The sequence below is a fragment of the Bombyx mandarina genome, chromosome 16 (genome assembly GCF_030267445.1).
Source record: "Bombyx mandarina strain Sakado chromosome 16, ASM3026744v2".
NCBI classification, from domain to species: domain Eukaryota; kingdom Metazoa; phylum Arthropoda; class Insecta; order Lepidoptera; family Bombycidae; genus Bombyx; species Bombyx mandarina.
Window position 1 is genome coordinate 12,341,109 of NC_143222.1, and position 22,232 is coordinate 12,363,340.

A 22,232-nucleotide genomic window follows, 5' to 3' on the forward strand; every position below is an offset into this window, starting at 1 on the left:
GGACTTTGATTGTGATTGTTTCTAGAGCCTAAATACCGCGCTGTTGGAGAGTATGTCCAAATAATTAGATATTTCATAATTGTCTTATTGTTTGACAATAATATGTATACATATATTGCGTGTATTAAATGAGTGATTTAAAAAGGCGTTAAGTGGTTACTAGATGTCGTCTGGTGAATCCATTTATCGTCTTTTAAGAGAACATGGGCTAGTGCTATCAAATTCGATTCTAAACGGACACAGCTTTCGGAAAAAAAATGTTGTTGTATTTGTATTTTCGGTTTGTTATTAGACCGAACCGAATAATATCAATCAAAACACGTGTATTGGTGATTTTTTCGGAACTGCTGCCACTATCGAATATAAAAATTCCGCAATTACGGCTCGACACAAAAAAGGAAAGTTAAGCATACGTCTTATGCATAATACCATTCCATGCACTGTTACTCACCAGACCCCAAATGTTCAAGTCAGGGATGTACCTTCCAACCGGGAAAGCTATACCGTATCCTCCATAAATACCCCAGTTGAAGATGGACAGGACCAAGGCTCTCTGGTGCTCAGCGAACAGATCTGTCAGGATTCCTGTCGCCAAGGGATTGCAGCCTGATTCCCCTGCCGCCATGACCATACGGAGTACTACGAGATGCCAGTATTCTGTCACCGTGCCCATGAGGAGAATCGCGACAACGAAAACCAGAGTGCAAATCGAGAGAATGCGCGCCCTATTGTATCTGTAAACAAATTATTGATTACTTTATAATAAACTTCCCCGTACTCATCCGCTTCGCTGGGCATTTAAAATTAACATTATTATTTATTGTCATTATTATTAGGCTAATCACTAGCCTATCCATTAAGTACATGTACTTTCTACATGGATAGTTTCAAGTCAATCGGATACATGGTTCAATAGTTATAACGGAACATCCGTAAAAACCACTGTAGATTTATATATATAGACTAGCAGATCCGACAAACTTACACGGTCTTAAATCCGAAAATTCCAAACTTTTTTTTTTATAAAAAATACAATTAAGAAAACATTTTCCAATGGAGCGAATATTTAATTGTAACCATTCTAGAATTCACATTCACCAAAAAAATCACCAAAATCGGTCCAGCCGTTTCGGAGGAACTCACTAACATAAGCACAGACAGAAGAATTCTTTAAACATATTATCTTAAGATTTAACAAAGAACTGAATGGATGCATTAATACAAATAAGATACCACAAAGCACTTAGATTTTAAGCTATTCAATTTACAAATCATATTACTTCTGTACTTTGCCTCTAAGGTAATTCACCGAGCCGGTTAAAAGTAATTCAAGCAGTATTATTATTATTGATCGTGTGTAATATTTTAAAGGTTTGTAGGTATGTCAACACCACGGATTGAACGATTAGCTTGTCTCCGCTTGTAATGCATTTAATAATATAGCTTGTATTTTTCGCCCTTTAGTAAATCTTTTTAATGTCGGGTATTTTGTTTCACTAAATAATTTACTTTTACGGGTTTCCTTAAACGCGTAAAAGATCTGATATCGATAAAAATATATTGATTAAGTTAATTTGAATCTATCAAACGCGTAAAAGATATAATCTTTCATATGAAGAACATTTTAAGTTAATTTGAAACATAATATGTATTGCTTAATAATTATAGTTTCTTGGAGTTTTTAATAATTAGGTACAATTCCTAATTTTTTTTATTGCTGACTAGCTGACCCGGCAGACTTTCTTAGTACCTCAATCTATAAATAAAAGACCTAAACTTTTGTATAAAATCTTATAACTTTAAACGAGCAATTCTTGTATATTAATATATATGTATATAATCTGAATCTCGGAAACGGCTCCAACGATTTTCATAAAATTTAGTCTACAGGGGATTTCGAGGGCGATAAATCGATCAAGCTACGATTTCTTTTCAGAAAATGTTGTTTTATTCGTGTTTTCAGTAATCAACTCTTCCCGACATCTATTGTCGAATAATAATACTATTTTTCTTAATTGAGGGCAACTAACCGCTTTAAAGACACAACAAGATGGCGCTATCAAAAAAAAACCGAGTATAGCTTGGTCATCGTCTAGTAAACTTAAAACAAACAAAAGGAATCCGTCCAACGGGGGACACATCAATGGAAGAACAAAATTGTTATTTTTATTTAATTCCGAGCATTTTCATATTTATCTACCTTTTAAATCTTCTCTGGACTTCCACAAATAATTCAAAACCAAAATTAGCCAAATCGGTCCTGCCGTTCTCGAGTTTTAGCGAGACTAACGAACAGCAATTCAATTTTATATATATAGATGTCCATGGACATCAATATCGGGGTGAAGCCGCTGCCTACCCGTTTAATTATTTTGTTAAAGATAATCCTTTACTACAGTTATTTTTAATATTAGTGTTATTGATGTGGCTAATATTTATTGTGACAACACAAGTAGTTCTGGTTACAATATTTATGAATCTCTATTTTTAAATACACACATTTAACATTAACACTACAATGATTTTTCGATTGACTATTTCAAACTTAAACAACCCGAATATTTCTTTATGATCAATCCATCAATGTTTGTTAAGTTGTTTTATTATTATTATTTAGTCGCCATTTGATAATTTTAATGCAATCAATAGAAAGACGGAAACTGTTTTTCCTACCATTAAAAGAAAAAATATAATGAACACAACAAATAAGAAAATGTAATACGTGAATCGAATCTAAATACCGCGGCGTCAGTTATTTTTACCTACCACTAGGCGTAGGGTGGTTTAAATAAATGCGAGGAAATTCAGTACTGTATTAATCATATCGATAAACGCTATGTTTCTAAATGGCAGAACAAGATAATCTAGAAACAGGCTACAGTGTAAGCACTTACTTGTCCGCTGCCACTCCAAGTAGAACTCCGACAACGGTGAAGACCGCCATGAAGGCAGGTCCAGCCAGGACTTGATAGTCGATGCCGAGGCCGTTGTAGCCCCATTCGCAGTACCGTGTGCCGTTCAGAGTTAAGGACTCGCATCTGTAACAAATTTAAATTAGTCAATTTAACAAAACTGCTCTTTATACGCAGCGAACATGAAGACTCTTCTTTAACTACCCGAGATGGTGACAAATTTACTCGGTAGAGGACGCGGTTAGGAAGCAACGAAGCGCGAATCTCAAAAAAATTGGTTAACATCTATTTGGCCCGTAACTTACTCACTTACTGGTGGTAGGACGTTTTATGAGTCCGCACAGGTAGGTACCATCACCCTGCCTATTTCTGGCGTAAAGCAGTAATGCGTTCCGGTTTGAAGGGTGGAGTAGCCGTTGTACTGTAAAATCTGAGACCTTAGAACTAATATCTCAAGGTAGGTAGCGGCATTTACGTTGTAGATGTCAATGGGCTCCAACCACTTAACATCAGGTGGGCCGTGAGCTCGTCCAGTCACAAAAGCAATAAAAAATAATAATAATAACAATACCAAATAATAACAATTGGTTACTTTTTTTTTTGTTTTAAAACTTATCGACCCTGGTCTATCTTGTGAGTCCGCGCGGATGGGTACCACCACCCTGCCTATTTCTGCCGTGAAGCAGTAATGCGTTTCAGTTTTAGGCGGGGCAGCGGTTGTATTGTAAAAACTAAAACCTTAGAACTAATACCTCAAGGTAGGTGGCGGCATTTACGTTGTAGATGTCTATGGGCTCCGACCACTTAACACCACGTGGGCCTTGAGCTCGTCCACCCACCAAAGCAATAAAAAAAAATAACAGTACCGATATCCATAATCAGCAATAAAGGAACATACAACACACATACAGAGTTTACATAGTACAACAACACTAAGAAAACTATCAAAATAAGGACACAGAGACAGCATAAGATCTTTGAAAGGAACAATAAATAAACGAACTAAAAAATATACGCGGCACAAAGAATCGATCCTACATTCCAGTAGACTTCCGCGAGCTCAACGCAAAAATTCCCGGCAAGAGACATTATTAATGTGTTTTTGCTCTGCCTGTAAGTCTGTATTGATTTTTTTTTCAGGTTTTTGCTATTTGCCGATTGGAAAAACTGCACATGTTTGTACGACACTTAATTTTCAGATAGGTACTATTAAGAATTTTTTTGCGAATACCGTTCACAGATTAGACGTGTTCTTTGCAGTGCCACATAAAAATCTCAGTTGTATAGAAGTAATAACTAAACGGCTTATAGCGAAAATTAATGAGGTAGCAAGGGCAATAGAGCCATAAGTCTATTTGTGAGAGAAAACCTAAACAATACCGCTAGGTAAAATTCAACATGTCTCTAAAAGTTTTCCGCGTTTAGTTTTCCTTCGAAGAATTCTAAGTGAATGGAGATATGGCATGTGACCACGATCCTCATTAGTTTTTTATTTATTTTTATTCCTACCTATTCTGATAGCCTTGAGAGGCTATTTCAGCTTCGCCCTAACTTGTAAGTGAGCTCACGGGGCTCAAATCGGCGTGTTGCTAACACTGGCCCTAACAAGAGCAGTGCTTCGCAGAATCTACCACCGGATCGGAAACGCGACCCACTGAGAAGATCCGGCGAGAAACTCAGTGGGCTGTGTCTATGGGTTAATTCGCTCGTCGAGCCCTTCGTCGCAAGCCACGGGTTTGACGAGGATGGTGACCGGCCTCACTAGTGAGAGACCAACAAAGAATAAGAAGTAGTAGGAAATTGTTTGCTATGATAAGTATAGATTTCTCATCGAAGTTGACTACCGAACGAAAGTTCATGATCATTTTTAGGTTTGGCTTCGAGTGCACAATAAAGTGATCCAAATTGGTTCGCCAATGCATAAGCAGTCGGCATGCCTTCAAGAAAATTTCAACAACAAGAATTTTAAACCTTTTCGATTCAATTCCTACCGACTTACTGTCAACACTGCATACCTATATTATAGTATCGTTAAATGTAATTCCTAAAACATAAGCTACTGAATAAATTTGATTATTGCAATCATAAATCATTACAATAATAATATGAAAAAAATACGTATTTAAATTGAGTGGTTTTTCTACGTATATTTTAATAAGCCACGCATATTTCCTGATTGACTACAATTGACACGCACGGTGACCTTCGCGATAGGGCTGACCAAAAAAAGTATTATTTAATTTTATAATTTCATTTGATTGAAATCTGAAACTTTTCCTAATAACTAACTCGGCATCGTCCATCCAGTGATGAGACTGCTGGCTAAAAAAAATACCTGTTGTTATACAACTAAGTACCCACGAAAAACTTCTGCGAATGCAGAAAAGTTTAATTAGATCCCGGAAATAGCGACTACTAATACAATACAAAATAAGACTCTTTTAATTGATTAAGATGACCAGACCAGCTCACGGTCCGTTTGATGTTAAGCAGTAACCGTAATCCATAGAATGAGACGACTGGGTTTTCGATCACTTTTTTTAAACGCATTCTTTGATTGCATAATATCAACGGCCTATCAATATTTGACATTTGACCTCCTCCGTGAAGATTAAGATTTAGAAAAAACAAAAAAAAAAAAATTATCAACATCGCTTATATTCAATTAAATAATTAGGCGGCAATATCCTTAGTTGTTCAGCCGGTAATTAAGGTTTTTTTTTGCTTAACACCAGGTGGGCCATGAGCTCATGCATCCATTTCAACAATAAAATATACTGAGCAAATATTACTTAGCAACAAAAAAAGTGGTTACCGAAGCTCATAGACTTCTTACTGGTGGTAAGACCTCTTGGGAGTCCGCACGGGTAGGTAACACTGCCTATTTCTGCCGTGAAGCAGTAATGCGTTTCGCTTTGAACGGTAGGGCAGCCGTTCTAACCATACTGAGACCTTAGAACTTATATTTTTAGGTGGGTGGCGCATTCACGTTGTAGATGTCTATGGGCTCCAGTAACCACCTAATACCAGGTGGGCTGTGAGCTCTTCCATCCATCTAAGCAATAAAAAAAAAAAATGGACATCAACAACATAGATACCGCCAATGTAGGTGAGTACCTTGAAACACGAGTTCGAAATCTCAGTTTTTTACTGGCCCCACCCTACACGCATTACTGTTTTATGGCAGATATAAGACTCTACCACCAGCCTAAGACATGTATAATGTATAAAGAAAATAAATGGCATACACCGATTGTTTTGCTTTAGGTATCAGGTCGATAAAAAATATATTGTGATCGTGTTATATATATATCGTAGCAACCCTATTACAGTCATGTCCTCTTGAAGGACACTTCGCGACCGAACTACTCGGCTAAAGGCAACGCGATTCTAGATCAGTTTACGACACAATCCACTTAATTTCATGGTTAATTAAACTCAAAAAATTTAAAGATAATCTGTTTTTGTTCGAATATAAATACTTAGGGTAACACCCTAGTAATATGAAGTCGTCGGATAAGACGTCCGGTGCATTCGTGTTGAGCGATGCACCGGTGTTCGAATCTAAGGCGGGTACCAATTTTTCTAATGAAATACGTACTCAACAAATGTTCACGATTAACTTCAACGGTAAAGGAACATTGTGTAATAAAAATCAAACCCGCAAAATTATAATTTGCGTAATTACTGGTGGTAGGACCTCTTGTGAGTCCGCGCGGGTAGGTACCATCACCCCGCCTATTTCTGCCGTGAAGCAGTAATGCGTTTCGGTTTGAAGGGTGAGGCAGCCGTTGTAACTATACTTGAGATCTTAGAATTTATATCTCAAGGTGGGTGGCGCATTTATGTTGTAGATGTCTATGGGCTCCAGTAACCACTTAACACCATGTGGGCTGTGAGTTCGTCCACCCATCTAAGCATTAAAAAAAAACCGTTTTAGTACTCTTATATATTTTTTATTAACTAGCTGACTAACTAGTTATTCAAGCTACGCACCGACGGGTAGGTGAGCTCACGGGCTCAACCTTAGAGAATTTGCTAACACTAGCTCTAGCAAGAGTAGAGCTTCGCAGAATCTACCGCCGAAAAATCGCGACCCACTGAGAAGATCCGGTGAGAACTTTTTCAGGTGAGAACTCGAGAACGGCTTCTGAAGTACCGGATAAGAACGTGACTATTCATGAGGCTGCAGTATCACTCTTACCGAGCCGTGAAAGGGTTAAATGTATTTTAACCGTCAATTAAAACATCATTAATAACACTGCTAGTTTATTACATCGGAGCCGAGTCATGTTGGTCGTTGAAGACTAATTTTAATTGTCTCTTTGTTGAGCACCGATCGCGGCGTTGTTGTCTTCTTATGAAGTACTTATCTCTTCTAAATCGTTCCCTCACTACTGAGGATCGCGAGCACATGTGACGTTCTTCCACTGTGTTCGATCATGGGCGGCATGGACCACATGGTACAGACTACCACCAAGTGCTTCTCTTACTAGATCTGACCATCTGGCTGGTGTTCTGCCCACGGCGCGCTTGCCTTCTATGCGACCCGCAATTATGATCTTCTCTAATTCATGTCTGGGAGACCGCATGATGTGTCCGAAGAAGCCCATAGCACGTTCCCGGCAGATGGAAGAGAGCTTTTTTCGGATGTTTAGCTCCCTAAGAATGGACTCGTTAATTCTCATGGCAGTCCACGGTATTCGTAGTATATTTATAATATTTACCCTTTAATGTAGATTACCAGACGTATTTTCGATCCACCTAGTGTTCAATGTTGTGCATTATCAATGTTTTTTTAATGGTCAAGAGCTCGCTAAAATATGTATTAAGGTTTTAGCGGGACTGACATATACTAGTTCTGTTTAATCTCTAAAAAAAACGATTGCAGCGCCACAAACTGGCTCCAATTTTATATCTAAACCACTCAAGCACACACAATAAATTCTAATCAAACCGATCGAGCCGTTTATTAGACATACTTCAGTGACGAGCACACATGAATACAAAAATATTAAATATGCAGTCATATATATTAGTTATATAATAAAAACACAGTGTACTTACATTTCAGAGGAATTAACCTTCTCACAGACAACTGGAAGTTGGCTAAGCGACAGATGTGTTGCGTTCAGCATGCAAGACTTGTCGCCGTAATGAAGGTCTTCTGCTGTGACTTTTGATGTCGTACCTGGTGGAGCCACAAAGAAACAGTGTTACAGAAACTCTTGTCTAGATTATGTTGATGTCCCTAACCTAATGAGAGGTATTGTATTTTTTTTATTGGAACGAAGTTCCTTATGGGATGGCGCGGAGGGGTACCCTAACCGGGAAAAAACGTCCGTAACGTAAGATTTTTTTTAGTAATGCACACAGTGTACGTCTTAACTTTGTAATAACGTACAAAAAATAACATATTTTTTTATCATTCATTGACCACGATCTTAGAGCGTTCGTTTGCGCAATACACTAAGTCTTATTCAAACAACCGTGAATGAAGTGTACCACAATAAGTTTGCACGTTACCGAATGACCGTGGGTTGTTGCGAAACCTCCAGTTTTATTTTCTTTATACCTCGAATAGAACTTAAAATTAATATTTTTATAATAAGGGACTTCGTTCCTATCCGGTGTCCCACGACACCACACTTTTTTTCCTTGTAGGCAGACGATCATACGGCCTGATGGTGAGTGGTTACCGTCGCCCGGACGTCAGCAAAGCCAGGGACAGAATCAAGCTGCTGCCTACCGTTAAGTATATCATTACTGCACCCACATTCTTCTCTCGCATATACCTTTTCACAGTCCATCCAAGTCTTTTTAACGCGAGTGCCCACAAAATGCTCATGTTTTATTTATTTCCTTTATTAAGATTTGTAATTACAACCCTAATTTTTTTTATAATTAGAGTTCAAAGAACAATTAAAACAGTTTAATAATAAACGTAATTTTTCTCCTACCGACGCCGAAAGTTCGGTTTTCCTCCCACTGTACACGGAAGAAAGTGTAACTTTTTCTCTCTGGGTACAAGTGCGCATGCGCGTTAGTGTCTACGTCTGCTCTCACGCACCTAAAATTCTCCGCCATTGTTCTGCTCGGGTAATTTGCAATATTGTGCTTAGTGTAAAAGTGAAATAAACAAAAGGCAATAAAATTTAATATTGAAGTATTAAACAAAGATGAGTTCATCAGTCAGTTCTTTTTCAATAAGCAGTAGCTTATTTAAAAATTAAAAAACAGTTAAATTGTTTTTTTGAGGAGTGCGCCCCCCCCCCTACCCCCGGCCATGGCTTCGCCCCTGGACCCCACCGGGACTTCGCCCCTGGACCCTTAGCTCAGTACTCCACGAACTTTCGGCCTGGTATGAGAAAAAATAGTATGTGCATCGCGGGAGAAAAGTTGGACATTTCCTCCAGCGTGTTTGCCAATGTACTATTCTGATGATAGGGCTTATGTTTCTGTTGGTATAGTGTACTGTAAGATCACGTACGCATTACTACACTGCTTATTTGTGTCGTGAACCAGTCAGGCGTTCTGGTTTGAAAGGTCGAAAAGAACAACTCGTAACGAGCCGTGTGAATAAGACTCTTTTTATTTAAAAAAACTTGTCATAAGATACCATATGAAGGAGCCTTGAAAGAACTTCCTATTGACAACCCTAGACAACAATATTGACAACCCTGTACAAGCGAGTGCATACAGCCTGTACAATGACATTTGCGGCTTGAGTTGGATCGGCGAAGGTCGCCCTATCGTATGTGGGACACTCAATCGATAGGCTACATCTAAAAACTTATTCTTTTGTTAATTGAGTTTTTTACGTACGTAAAAGGAACAATTATTTTTGTATGCTTTATTGAGAGTTTCACAAAGACAATGTACCGATGTGGTCTACGGAGGGTTACGGTTTTTGTAATGCATATACGATACATGTGAGTGTTTATTTTTAATGTCGCTTCAAAGCAAGCAAGGCTACTTAGAGCCTTGGATTGTTGCGCCCAGGATTGTGGAGGGTTCTATTCCCGTAACATCCGTATGATGATATTTATTTACTCTTTGCCTGGGTGTTTATTATTTATATATGTATACATCTAAATGTATATAAGTATGTAGGTCCGTCTCTACGTGCTTAGCTTATTAACGTTCTCGATAGCGTAAAAGTTAACTCAAATTTATCATCATCATCATCAACCTGCGGCAGTCCACTGCTGGACATAGGCCTCCCCCAAAGCTCGCCACTGAACCCGATCTTCGGTTCTACGCATCCAGTTACTGCCAGCTGCCTTGCGCAGGTCGTCGCTCCATCTAGCAGGAGGGCGTCCTACACTACGTTTGCCGGTTCGTGGTCTCCACTCCAGAACACGTCTACCCCAACGGTTATCGGTTCTGCGACATATGTGACCAGCCCACTGCCACTTCAGCTTACTAACTCTGCGAGCTACGTCGATCACTTTGGTCTTTGTCCGAATGACCTCATTGCGTATTCGGTCTCGCAATGACAAACCAAGCATAGCTCGCTCCATAGCTCGCTGAGTAACTTTTAATTGCTGGACTAGTCGCACAGTCAGTGTCCACGTTTCGGCTCCGTAGGTAAGCACGGGTAGGACGCACTGATTATAGACCTTTGTCTTCAGACATTGTGGTATGGGCGACGAAAAGACATGACGAAGCTTCCCGAACGCTGCCCAGCCCAACTGAATCCTTCTGGTCACTTCCTTCTCAAAGTTGTTTCTACCTAGTTGTAGGGTCTGTCCTAGGTAGACATACTCTTGAACAACTTCGAGAGGTGTACCATCAACATCGATTGGTCTCGGAATGACGTTTCCGTTAAACATTACTTTGGTTTTATCCAAGTTCATTCCGAGGCCAACCCGTTGGGATGCAGTATTAAGGCTGTGCACCATTTCTTGTAGGTCCTGCAGCGATCCCGCCATGATGACGATATCATCGGCAAAGCGAAGATGTGAGATGTACTCGCCGTTTATGTTAATGCCGCGTCCGTTCCAGTCCAGAGTCTTGAAGACGTCCTCCAGTGCGTTTGTAAACAGTTTCGGGGATATAATATCCCCCTGTCTTACACCTCTGCGCAACTGGATTGGTCTCGTCTGGTCTTTCTGTACTTGGACGGTCATTGTAGCGGCATCGTACAGGCATCTTAGTGCATCGATGTATCGCCAGTCAGCTTGACACCGCTGCCAAGATTCCAGGACAGCCCAGGTTTCGATCGAGTCAAAGGCTTTCTCGTAGTCCACAAACGCCAGACATAGTGGCAGATTATACTCTTCAGTCTTCTGTATAATCTGCCGAACTGTATGAATGTGGTCCACGGTACCAAATCCTCTTCGGAATCCTGCCTGCTCCGGAGGCTGGAAGTCGTCAAGTCTCTGAGTAAGACGATTCGTTATGACTCTCGAAAACAATTTGTAGACGTGGCTCAGGAGCGAGATGGGGCGATAATTCTTTAAAAGTGTTATATCTCCTTTTTTAAAGAAAAGGACAACTATGCTCCTGCTCCACGCCTTTGGAGTTCTACCGGTAAAGAGGACAGTGTTAAAGAGCTTCTGGAGCTCCCTAATGACAGGAAGACCTCCTGCTTTCAAGAGCTCAGAAGTAACACCATCCTCGCCCGGGGCTTTTCCGTTTTTAAGATTTTCAAGAGCCATTCCGATCTCGTCCACACTGATCTGTGGCAGCTCGTCGGTGTAGTGGTGGGATAGTGTAGCTCGGACATCTGCTGGGCCAGAGGCAGACTTGGTGGTTTTGGAAGTATAGAGACATCCGTAGAAGTCCTCAATTTCCTTGAGAATCTCCGGTTTGGAGGCGAGAATTTGGCCATCTCTTGTGGTCAGTTTTGTAAGATGGCTTCTACCAAGACGCTGCACGAACACCTTGGCTCCTCGGTTTTGCTCAATTGCGTCATTGATCCGCTGAGTATTGTACCGTCGGAGATCGCGTCGTATCAGCGTCCTGATTTTCTTACTAAGAGCCACCTTCTCTGATTGTGTGGCCTGTGTGTTTTCTCGCCTTTCTTCCATTAGCCGGAGAGTCTCGGATGATAATTTTGATTTTCTGCCTGTACGACCCTTTGGACACAATCTCTGTCCCTCTTGTCTCAGTGTCCTCACCACGCCATCTAAGGCCTCGTCTACGTCTGTGGTGGTTTCCAAGGCAGCGAATCGGTTGTGGAGATCTAGCTGGAATTGCTCCGGATCTACAGCCATGTGATGTAGGCTGGGTCGAAGCGTAGACTTTATTAGACGGCTGCGTTCTAACTTGAAGTCCATATTCAGTGTGCCTCTGACAAGTCGGTGATCGCTACCGGTATTGAACCTGCTGATCACAGAGACATCCCTGAATATATGCTTCTTGTCCGTCATAATAAAGTCAATCTCGTTTTTCGTCACAGTGTCGGGGCTTAGCCAAGTCCACTTCCTTTGTGGCTTCTTTTTAAAGAACGAGTTCATTAGAAAGAGCCTCTCGCGCTGAAGGAAGTTGACTAGCATTTGCCCCCTGTGGTTCCTACATCCATAACCGAAGGATCCTAGCACCGATTCGTCGCAAGTCTGTACTCCCACTTTAGCGTTAAAATCTCCCATGACAACATTGAAGTGGGCTTTTGTGGTATTGTGCAGAGCCCTGGTGATATCGTCGTACACAAATTCCACATCGTCATCCGAGTATGACGAAGTCGGTGCGTATACTTGTACCACCTTAAGGGAGTACCTTTCGGTGAGCTTAATTATGAGGTACGCTACCCGTGTCGACACACTGGATACCTCTACAATGTTGTCCGTGAGGATTCTATTGACGAGAAAGCCAACTCCACCTTGTCCAGGTTGGTCTCCTTCCCGGAAGTAGAATAGGTGGCCTGAGTCTAGAGTTATGACGTCCTCCCCCTGTCTTCGGACTTCGCACAACCCCAGGACGTGCCATCGTATCCTTCCTAATTCCACTTCCAGTTCCTCAATATGTTCGTCAAGCCGCAGGGTCCGGGTATTGAGAGTCGCCAGGGTCATTTGGTGGTAGCTGTCCGTAGCCCGGGGATTCTTCGCACCCCCTGCCTTACCGTTACCATGGCTGCTACCGTAGCCAGGGATAGTAAAGCTGCCGGGAACTGGGGGCCGTTTTTTATTTATAGCTGCCATAAGAGGGGGGGTTATGCCGTAATCGCCACGCTTGGCAGGCGGGTTGGCGATCGCAGTACTCGGTGCCTTGCACCGGTAATGCTGCTGCCCGTTACCGGCCAGGAGATTTCTGCACCGAGCGGTTTTTGTTTATGGTTATTCCGCCATCTATCGGTCGCCAGAGCCCTGTTCGTCAATCAGCAGGATGCACCACGTGCAGGTAGGGTTGGCATTTGAGACAGTGTGGTGTTAATTTGTCCCATTACATCTCAAATTTATATGGAGTTGAAACTGCGCCTCTAGCGGCAAACGTAAGCAAGCATTCCAATTCCATACAAATTACTTTTACGTTATCGAGAGCGTTAAAAAACTCGCACTAAGCGCACTGGTAACCATAACACAGGGTAATTTGGGGCCGGATGACCGTGCGTGATTTGTTCCCAGTTATTTATTTATTAGATAGAACTTACCTATGAGATAATGTCCAAGTTCTCCCAATATGTAGCCGACGGAGACGAGACCGAGGACGTACCATTTGTAGAAGTCGCCCAGCTTACCCAGTAGACCGCTGCGGAACATCTTGATTTATTCTGGCAACAAAAATAAATTAATCAGAAACTTTACCTTCTTCAGTCATTACTTCGGTCATTACTTCAGTCTTTTCTTCAGTCATTACTTCAGTCATTGCTTCAGTCATTACTTCAGTCATTGCTTCAGTCATTACTTCAGTCATTACTTCAGTCATTACTTCAGTCACTACTTCAGTCATTACTTCAGTCATTACTTCAGTCATTACTTCAGTCATTACTTCATCATTACTTCATCATTATTTCAGTCATTACTTCAGTCACTACTCTTGATGCCTAGGCACGCTTCGAATAGGCACATTTGCGCTACTTATGGAATTGTGGAGAACAGCTGTCCAGGCTATAATAAACAAGGATTCCACATGACCACGACTGCTCTACCAAGAGTAACCGACTAGGATGGTGATGTTGATTCGCCACTTATCTTACTGTAATGGCCAACAACTGCACAAAGTTTTAACGTTCCTAATTTAATAAAATTCCTGGAGATAGGTTTTTTTTTATATCTAGGCTTTTTTTTATATCTATTAGTAGTGTAACGAGAGTCGGTATGAGCTTGGCAGGGCTATCACTTGTCGCATTCGTAAATAAACCTCAATAATAATCTTTGGTCCCTCTACACATACGTAACAGTGCACGAAAATCGAATATGTGATTAGATGGTCCAACATCGAAAGTAAGACATGTATGGAGATGGACAAGAGACTGCCTTAAGCCATGGGAAGCTGGAGGAGGGGACGAAAGATGTGATTTTTTTGGGTATTAGGTATAAGTCATAGGCATACGTACGTAATCACCATATGTTTTCCCACATGAGTTTTAAATCTCAACTATATCGCATAATTTTTTATTATTATTATTTATTTATTTATTGGCCTTGTAGGCAGACGAGCATACGTCCCACCTGATGGTGAATGTACATCGTCGCCCGTGGACTTCAGCAATGATAGAAAAAAAAACGGAAGTCGTACCCTTCAAAGCGGAAATTATTATGGTTCGTAGCAGAAATAGACAATCAGATATTAGCTATCCGTCCTCATGTAGAATTTTAACCATGCAATTCTATCAGCATCCAATTTACAATTTAACTAGGAAGGAATTGGAACTAACCTTAATATCTCCAAATAAATTCTGTCCCACGCATTGCTATAATATACAATTGCGAACATAGTTGATAGCGTATTTATGAGCAATGACCTAGTTGTTGTGTGACGCGATTTTATGTACCCTTCGCGTGCACGTCCCATTGTATTGTCTGATTCAGCTTCATTACAGCTAATTGAAATAAAGAAGACGACCGTCCAAACGCTTGTTATACAGATTAATAATGTTTGTACTGTGCTAATGAATGGAATGATTCGAAGTGAGCGATCATAAAGAAAGGTGCTACAGAAACGAAATGTCAAATGTCAAATGATAAAAAAAATTATATCGGTCTAGCATCCTAAGATTAAAACGCGATGAAGAATACTAGAGTGATAATAAAATTTAGTGTTCGTCGACTTATCAAAATTCGATCATAATTTCTGAATCCTAATGATTCTTACTATGTTTTATAAAATACATTTTGAAGATGACAAGACATTTCCAAAAATAAATAAATTTTTATTTATTGCGTTGGTGGGTTGGCGAACTCACAGCCCACCTGGTGTTAAGTGGTTACTGGAGCCCATAGACATCTACAACGTAAACGCGCCACCCACCTTGAGATATAAGTTCTAAGGTCTCAAGTATAGTTACAACGGCTGCCCTACCCTTCAAACCGAAACGCATTACTGCTTCACGACAGAAATAGGCAGGGTGGTGGTACCTACCCGCGCGGACTCATAAGAAGTCCTATCACCAGTAATTACGCAAATCATAATTTTGCGGGTTTGATTTTTATTACACGATGCTATTTCTTCACCGTGGAAGTCAATCGTGAACATTTGTTGAGTACGTATTATTTATTTCATTAGAAAAATTGGTACCCGCCTGGGATTCGAACACGCACCGCTTCAAGTGCATCGCTTCAACACGAATGCACCGGACGACTTATCCTTTAGGTCACGACGACTTCATTAATCATAAAAATTAAAGTCGGTTGACAGATGAGGTAATAGTAGTTAAATTTGTCGGATCCGTCCGGATAAATGTTTTTTTTTTTGTGACAGAGTGGATACTGATGGTACGGAGGCCATTCCAGGTCAGGTAGGCGAACTAAAGGTCAACCTGTAGGGTTAAGGTAAATGTATGTGTAGTACACAACACGGGAGTCCTACGTATTGTCAATTGAATGAAACCCGTAAATGACTTTAATGATATGCGAATGTACAACCATACATACATTTTTTTATAAATAATCTAATTTCTTTAATCAATGTTTAGGGCCGTGTAAAAGCGGTATCGTGTGAAACAGATCCCGTGTAAATAGAGCCATAGTAATAGATATGATGAAACTAGTGTGACCAAGATTACAATTGTAACGGAGATAAAAAAAAAAAAAAAAATTCAAGGCTCATTCAATAATTACGACAAAAGGTAGACCCTGACATCTGTACCATCCAGTGTTAACAACGATACTACTATTATCGATATTTATTGGACCTGATCGTCGTAACGTATTTTTTTGTTCTAATTTAATTTAAGCTTTAACGTCCTTCACATAACGCATGGTTACCCTTACACTGTATTCGAGTTATTGTTTTTATGGATGGATGATTTGTTACGGTTTGTTGATGTAATTGAATGTATATTACAAGTGAATAGGAGAACGATTATTTGATGTTAATAAAGGGGATGTAGGTCATGGTTTTTTCTAGTTTGCGATTTCAGGTGAGCATAAGATCTTTAATGTTACGTCAATGGCGTTGTTACGTTAAGTGATGCATGACTATATTCTCACTTTTAGCTTACAATAGACTGGCTTGAGTTAGTTGTCGAAATCACACGAACATCAAACATATCTGTATACCACCCTGTATATATGGATATAGGGTGTGTTCAAATAGTTGGCAATAAACGGCTGACAATGATTTCTAACAAGATAAGCAACACGAAAAAAAAAACAGTTAATTAATGTCAAATAAATAATTGTTTTTGCATAGCACGCAATGTGACCCAATCAAATGTCTATTCACTCATGGCATCTAAAAGAAAACATAAATACATTGCGTACTAACATGACGCGTGAGCTTATCTAATTAATAAATACTGGTGGTTCCGCAGTAATCGAAATTCGACTATAATTAATTGGAATTGTAAGTTTGTACACTATTATGATTGTATTTATACTTGTATATGTATATTTATATTTGTATACTTCTATAATCATAAATTTCGCCAAGGCTACACAATAAAAAAATATTAATAAAGACAAAAAATATTTCTCAATCTGACCACAGACGTCAAGAACAAAAGTTTGACAATAAATAGTATGCATGCGTGTGTGCGTCAAATACATGGTATGTAGTGTGTGTAATGTTTTCTTTATTGATTTAATGTATCTTTTATGCATTAAAAAAATATTAGCATTGTGCACTTCTTCTCTATATTATCTACAAGCGACCCGCCCTCGCTTCGCTTCGGAAACATTAAAACACACATGAAACCAAAAAAAAAAAATAAAAAAAAATAAAAAAAAAGTAGCCTATGTTCTTCAGGGACAATGTCGGCTTCTAATGGAAAAAGAATTTTTCAAATCGGTCCAGTAGTTTCGGAGCCTATTCGAAACAAACAAAGAAACAAATCTTTCCTCTTTATAATATTAGTATAGATAAGTGTGGAAAATTTCATACTCCTGCATCCGCGCAATTTTCGTAAAAAGGGATACATAGTTTTTGCTTCACGTATTAATAAATAAATAATTGTTTTTTCATGGCAAGCAATGTAACCTAGACAAAAGTCTAGTGATTCATGTGATCTAAAAGAAAACATAAATACATTGCGTACTGACATGACGCGTGATCTTATCTAATAATAATTAATAAATATTGTTTTTCATGTACTTCGGGGTAGTAGGTAAGACCAGTTTTTCGCTTCGAGAACACTATATGATAATATTGTAAATTTATTTATTTATTTTTTGTTAACATAGAAGTAGAAACATAGGTAATCATAATTTGCATCTGTGCTTGAACTAGCTGATAAAACCTCTATCTCAAGCAGCAGTGCTCCTTGAACAAAGAATACAACAGCTTTATTTCAAATACACAAAAACAGAAAATCAATATATCAAATATATCCTAAATATATCCTACAAATATATCAGTATGGTGTCTTTTTTTTTTATTGCTTAGATGGGTGGACGAGCTCACAGCCCACCTGGTGTTAAGTGGTTATTGGAGCCCATAGACATCTACACCGTAAATGCGCCACCCACCTTGAGATATAAGTTCTAAGGTCTCAGTATAGTTACAACGGCTGCCCCACACTTCAAACCGAAATGCATTACTGCTTCACGGTAGAAATAGGCACGGTGATGGTACCCACCCGCGCGGACTCACAAGAGGTCCTACCACCGGTCTGTAAATAAGTAAAGCAGAGCTATAGGTATTTGAAAAACAAAGCGCCTACTATGGATGACCTTACACTCGCTCCGTTAATTACGTTTCAAGTCATCGAACATTTAAATAAAGCAATACATTTTTATAGTTCCGCATTGTTCAAACATTTTTTTTTAGTGTAAAATGAATCAACGATTAACATAATTTTGTGATTTGTAATTTAGTCGCGACGGGGTTTTTAGGGGTGGCAACATAAATAGATATATGTTTGCGGGTTTTCTAAAGCATTGGGCCAGCTTGTAAAGCCACCGCAGGCGTCCCTGGGATGAGTTGCGCATCAGTGTGCTTAGTGCGACCTTCTAACGTTCTCGATAGCGTAAGAGTTAACTCAAATTCGCCTACGTTTGCCGTTAGGGGCGCTGTTCCAACTGCATACATATTTGAGTTAACTTTTACGCTATCGAGAAAGTTAAAAAACTCGTACTAAACACACTGTTCAACACGGTAACCCTGCTATCTCTTCTGGTTGCTGTCTCGAGGGAGAATCGGGCGCAGAAAGCGCGAGGCTGCAGGGGATTTGTCTAGGCGGGGTTGTTTAGTTAGTTTGGGTGATCATCATAGCATTCCGACACGAAGGTCATAAAGAAAATCCCTTGGTACTGAAATATGCAGTTTAATTTCAAGACTAAAAGGCTTAAATTTCTTTAAAAATATTCACGTTGTAATCGGGTCATGTTAGCAGTTACGATACCATATTTGGTATTCGATGTCAAATGTTAGAGTGGGCAGCGTCAGTCATGCTGCAATGACCAAAAAGGCTTCGTTTATTAATATACCAAGCTTAGTAACTAGAACGTGAGATTTGAAATGACAAAAATGTGTATTTAAAAATTAATACTGGCTTGTTCCCCTCATAACGACCCTGATGATTCTTTATGACACTCATTGCGATTTCGCATTGTATCTGACGTAACATAATCTTTGCCATGTAGTTTTTTATTTTATTTTATTGCTTGGATATTTTATTGATTAGCTCACAGCCCAACTGGTGGTTACCGAGGCCTATAGACATCTACAACGTAAATGCCGCCATTCACATTGAGATATGAGTTCTAAGGTCTCAGTACAGCGGTTATCCAACCTTTGAAACCGAAATGCATTACTGCTTCACATCAAATATAGGCAAGGCGGTGGTAGCTACTCGTGCGGACTCACAAGAGCTCCTACCGCCAGTGAATAATTCTTGTCCAATTAATCTTCCTGTCGTATCTAAGTGCTTCAGTCCTGGTCAGGTCTTGGAAGCCCGTGCCACCACCCTGCCTATTTCTGTAGTGAAGAACTAATACGTATCGGTTTGTAAGGTGAGGTAGCTATAAAACTGAGACATAGCATTCACGTCTCAAGGTGGGTTAGGGTATTAACGTTGTCGAAATCTATGGGCTCCAGTAACCACACAACACCAGGCGGGCCGTGAGCTCGTTCATCTATCTAAGCAATAAAAATTATAAAAACATTCCGTCATATTACATGTCCATAACAACTTCGGCAATTTCTCGCTTTTTTATTGATCTTCACTTTAAATGTCCCCGTGTCTCTACTCCTTTCGTAAAATATCATGTCTTGTTACACCTTTTGCGTCATCTTCATTTGTATACCAAAATCAAATTGACAAATTCACTGATAACAAAGATATTTAAAAAGTGGATCTTGTGGTCAAAAACTACCTAGCTAGCTCGTATTTTAAATGTGAATAATAAAAATCAATATAAGACACCAAATTGGAATCAGGAAATTATAAAATACACCCACAAGACATATGGTTTTACAAACACAAGATTAGTCTTACAAAAACTATGCCTACAGACAATAAACAGATAAATTTATAACATGTTGTATCATATATGTGTGCTGTGTAGATTAAAATAAGGATGTTGGCTATGTTATATATGTTATAACAAAACGTGCTATTGTAGAGAAACCTTACATGTCAATAATAAGTGATGAAACAAGATGAATTTATGGTGTGTTTGAAATTTATATTTCTAACTAGCTGACCCAGCAGATTTCGTAGTGTCTCAGTCGATAAATAAAAGACCTAAACTTTTGTATAAAACAAACTTAAAACAAACAAAAGGAATCCGTCCGACGGGGGACACAACGAAGGGAAAACAAAATTGTTATTTTTATTTAATTCCGAGCGTTTTCATATTTAAATACCTTTTAAACCTTCTCTGGACTTCCACAAATAATTTAAGACCAAAATTAGCCAAATCGGTCCAGCCGTTTTCGAGTTTTAGCGAGACTAACGAACAGCAATTCATTTATATATATAGATTATATAGATAGATAGATAGATGAGATAGGCAATTCGAAACATCGATTTTGATAAAGATCCTAATGAGATCATCTCCATCTATGTGTATTTTAAAAGAGTGGTGGTTTCTAAGTGGATTTTTTGAAATATGTTGCATTTAGTACGAAGTGCATATCCCTTCATCACGTTACTTAGGTCCAAATAACGCCTTTTATGATTGTATTAATAAGAAGAATAAGATAAACCATTAATAAGTTTCTTCGAAATACTATGATTTAATAATAAAACAATGTCATGTTTTAGTAATTATGGAATTGATCAATTAAATTACCACGTTTTTGCTTTATCGTTGTCATCGAGCTAAAAATAGTTATATTCAATTTTCTCGAGTGCTTAATGATATTTTTTTTGCAATTAATTAGTTTTTGTCGAACAAAAGCGAAAGTCATCGAAGACAATTCGAAGCGAGTCCTTGAGTTTATACGTAGCTCGATAAATACCGAATTAGTCGCGGATAAAATCAATGGTTTTTTTCTGTATTGCATGATTTTTTGTTCACATAATTGACAATTTAATAGAAGATGATTTGGTTTTTTTATTTGCGAATTAAGAGTAGTAGCTGATGTCACCGACATTGGCAATGTTAAGAGTGAATGAAATTTGGGTCATTACTAATCGCATAGTCATGTCATGTGTACTAGTGGCACAGATACGGTAGGCAACGGCTTGACTTTGCCCCTGGCATTGCTGAAGTCCATGGGCGACGGTAACCACTCACCATCAGGTGGGCCGTGTGCTCGTCTGCCTACATATAGGCAGGCCTACATATTGCCATGCAGGCAATAAAAAAAAGAAAGATAATCGATTTTTCAAGATCTCAAGGGTCTATTTGCAGCTCATCAGCTACGCCATCGTCATTCGGAATCATAATATCGACCGGGACTTTAAATGAGTCATCATCGGCGTTAATTTTTTAATAAGTCATTCCATCATCAGCCTTACTCATTAAAGACTGTTACTGGTGGTAGGACCTCTCGTGAGTCCGCACGGGTAGGTACCACCTCCTGCCTATTTCAGCCGTGAAGCAGTAATGCGTTTCGGTTTGAAGGGTGGGGCAGCCGTTGTAACTATACTGAGAACTTAGAACTTATATCTCAAGGTGCGTGGCGCATTTACGTCGTAGATGTCTATGGGCTCCAGTAACCACTTAACACCAGGTGGGCTGTGAGATCGTCCACCCATCTAAGCAATAAAAAAAAAAATAAAAAAAAGAACAACATTTTGCTGGCCCAGCGTACTATCAATCTTTTTTCTGAATGAAATAAGCAATGAACAAGACATGATAATCATGTTATATCATAGCATCTGTGTCAAGGTCGGCTGACCGTTGCCATCATCGCGACCTTCTCCATTGGTAACCATACGTCATTAGGTAACTAAATTACGTCGTAATCATATGTGCTTAGGGTTCAAGATATTGCTCTAGGTTTTTTATCTATGATGCGATAATCAATTTGATTTCTACAATGCAGTAGCTGTAATTGCACGTTATGGTGTTTGCGAGTAAGCTCGGATTGATAGTAGGAGCTGGTTCGAAAGCTAAAGCAACTGGTATTCAAATATAATTTGAAGCTTCAATGTCATGGCTCATATGTATTGTTTGTCTACGGGAATTTTTGGATACACTTTGGAATTTGTCTATGGAGACTCTTTGGTTGTTATTTGTTTTCGGTACCTTATGTTCCAGCAGGAGTGTTTTGAGGACTATTTTTATTATCACATCACCCGCCATCGCAGAGATCATTTCTTCT

The 22,232-nt window shown here is 39.3% G+C and overlaps 1 protein-coding gene across 1 annotated transcript in view; it reads right to left on the bottom strand.

Moving 5' to 3' along the window:
- cts (cis, cis-muconate transporter protein) overlaps positions 1 to 22,232 on the bottom strand; it is a 49,657-nt gene that overhangs the window by 11,417 nt on the left and 16,008 nt on the right. The window contains exons 2-5 of the mRNA XM_028170988.2: positions 13,507 to 13,626; positions 7,980 to 8,103; positions 2,895 to 3,038; positions 452 to 734 (exon numbers count right to left, since the gene is read on the bottom strand). Coding sequence (XP_028026789.2) covers positions 452 to 734; positions 2,895 to 3,038; positions 7,980 to 8,103; positions 13,507 to 13,615 — 660 coding nt within the window. The 5' untranslated portion in view covers positions 13,616 to 13,626. The remainder of the gene's footprint in view (positions 1 to 451; positions 735 to 2,894; positions 3,039 to 7,979; positions 8,104 to 13,506; positions 13,627 to 22,232) is intronic.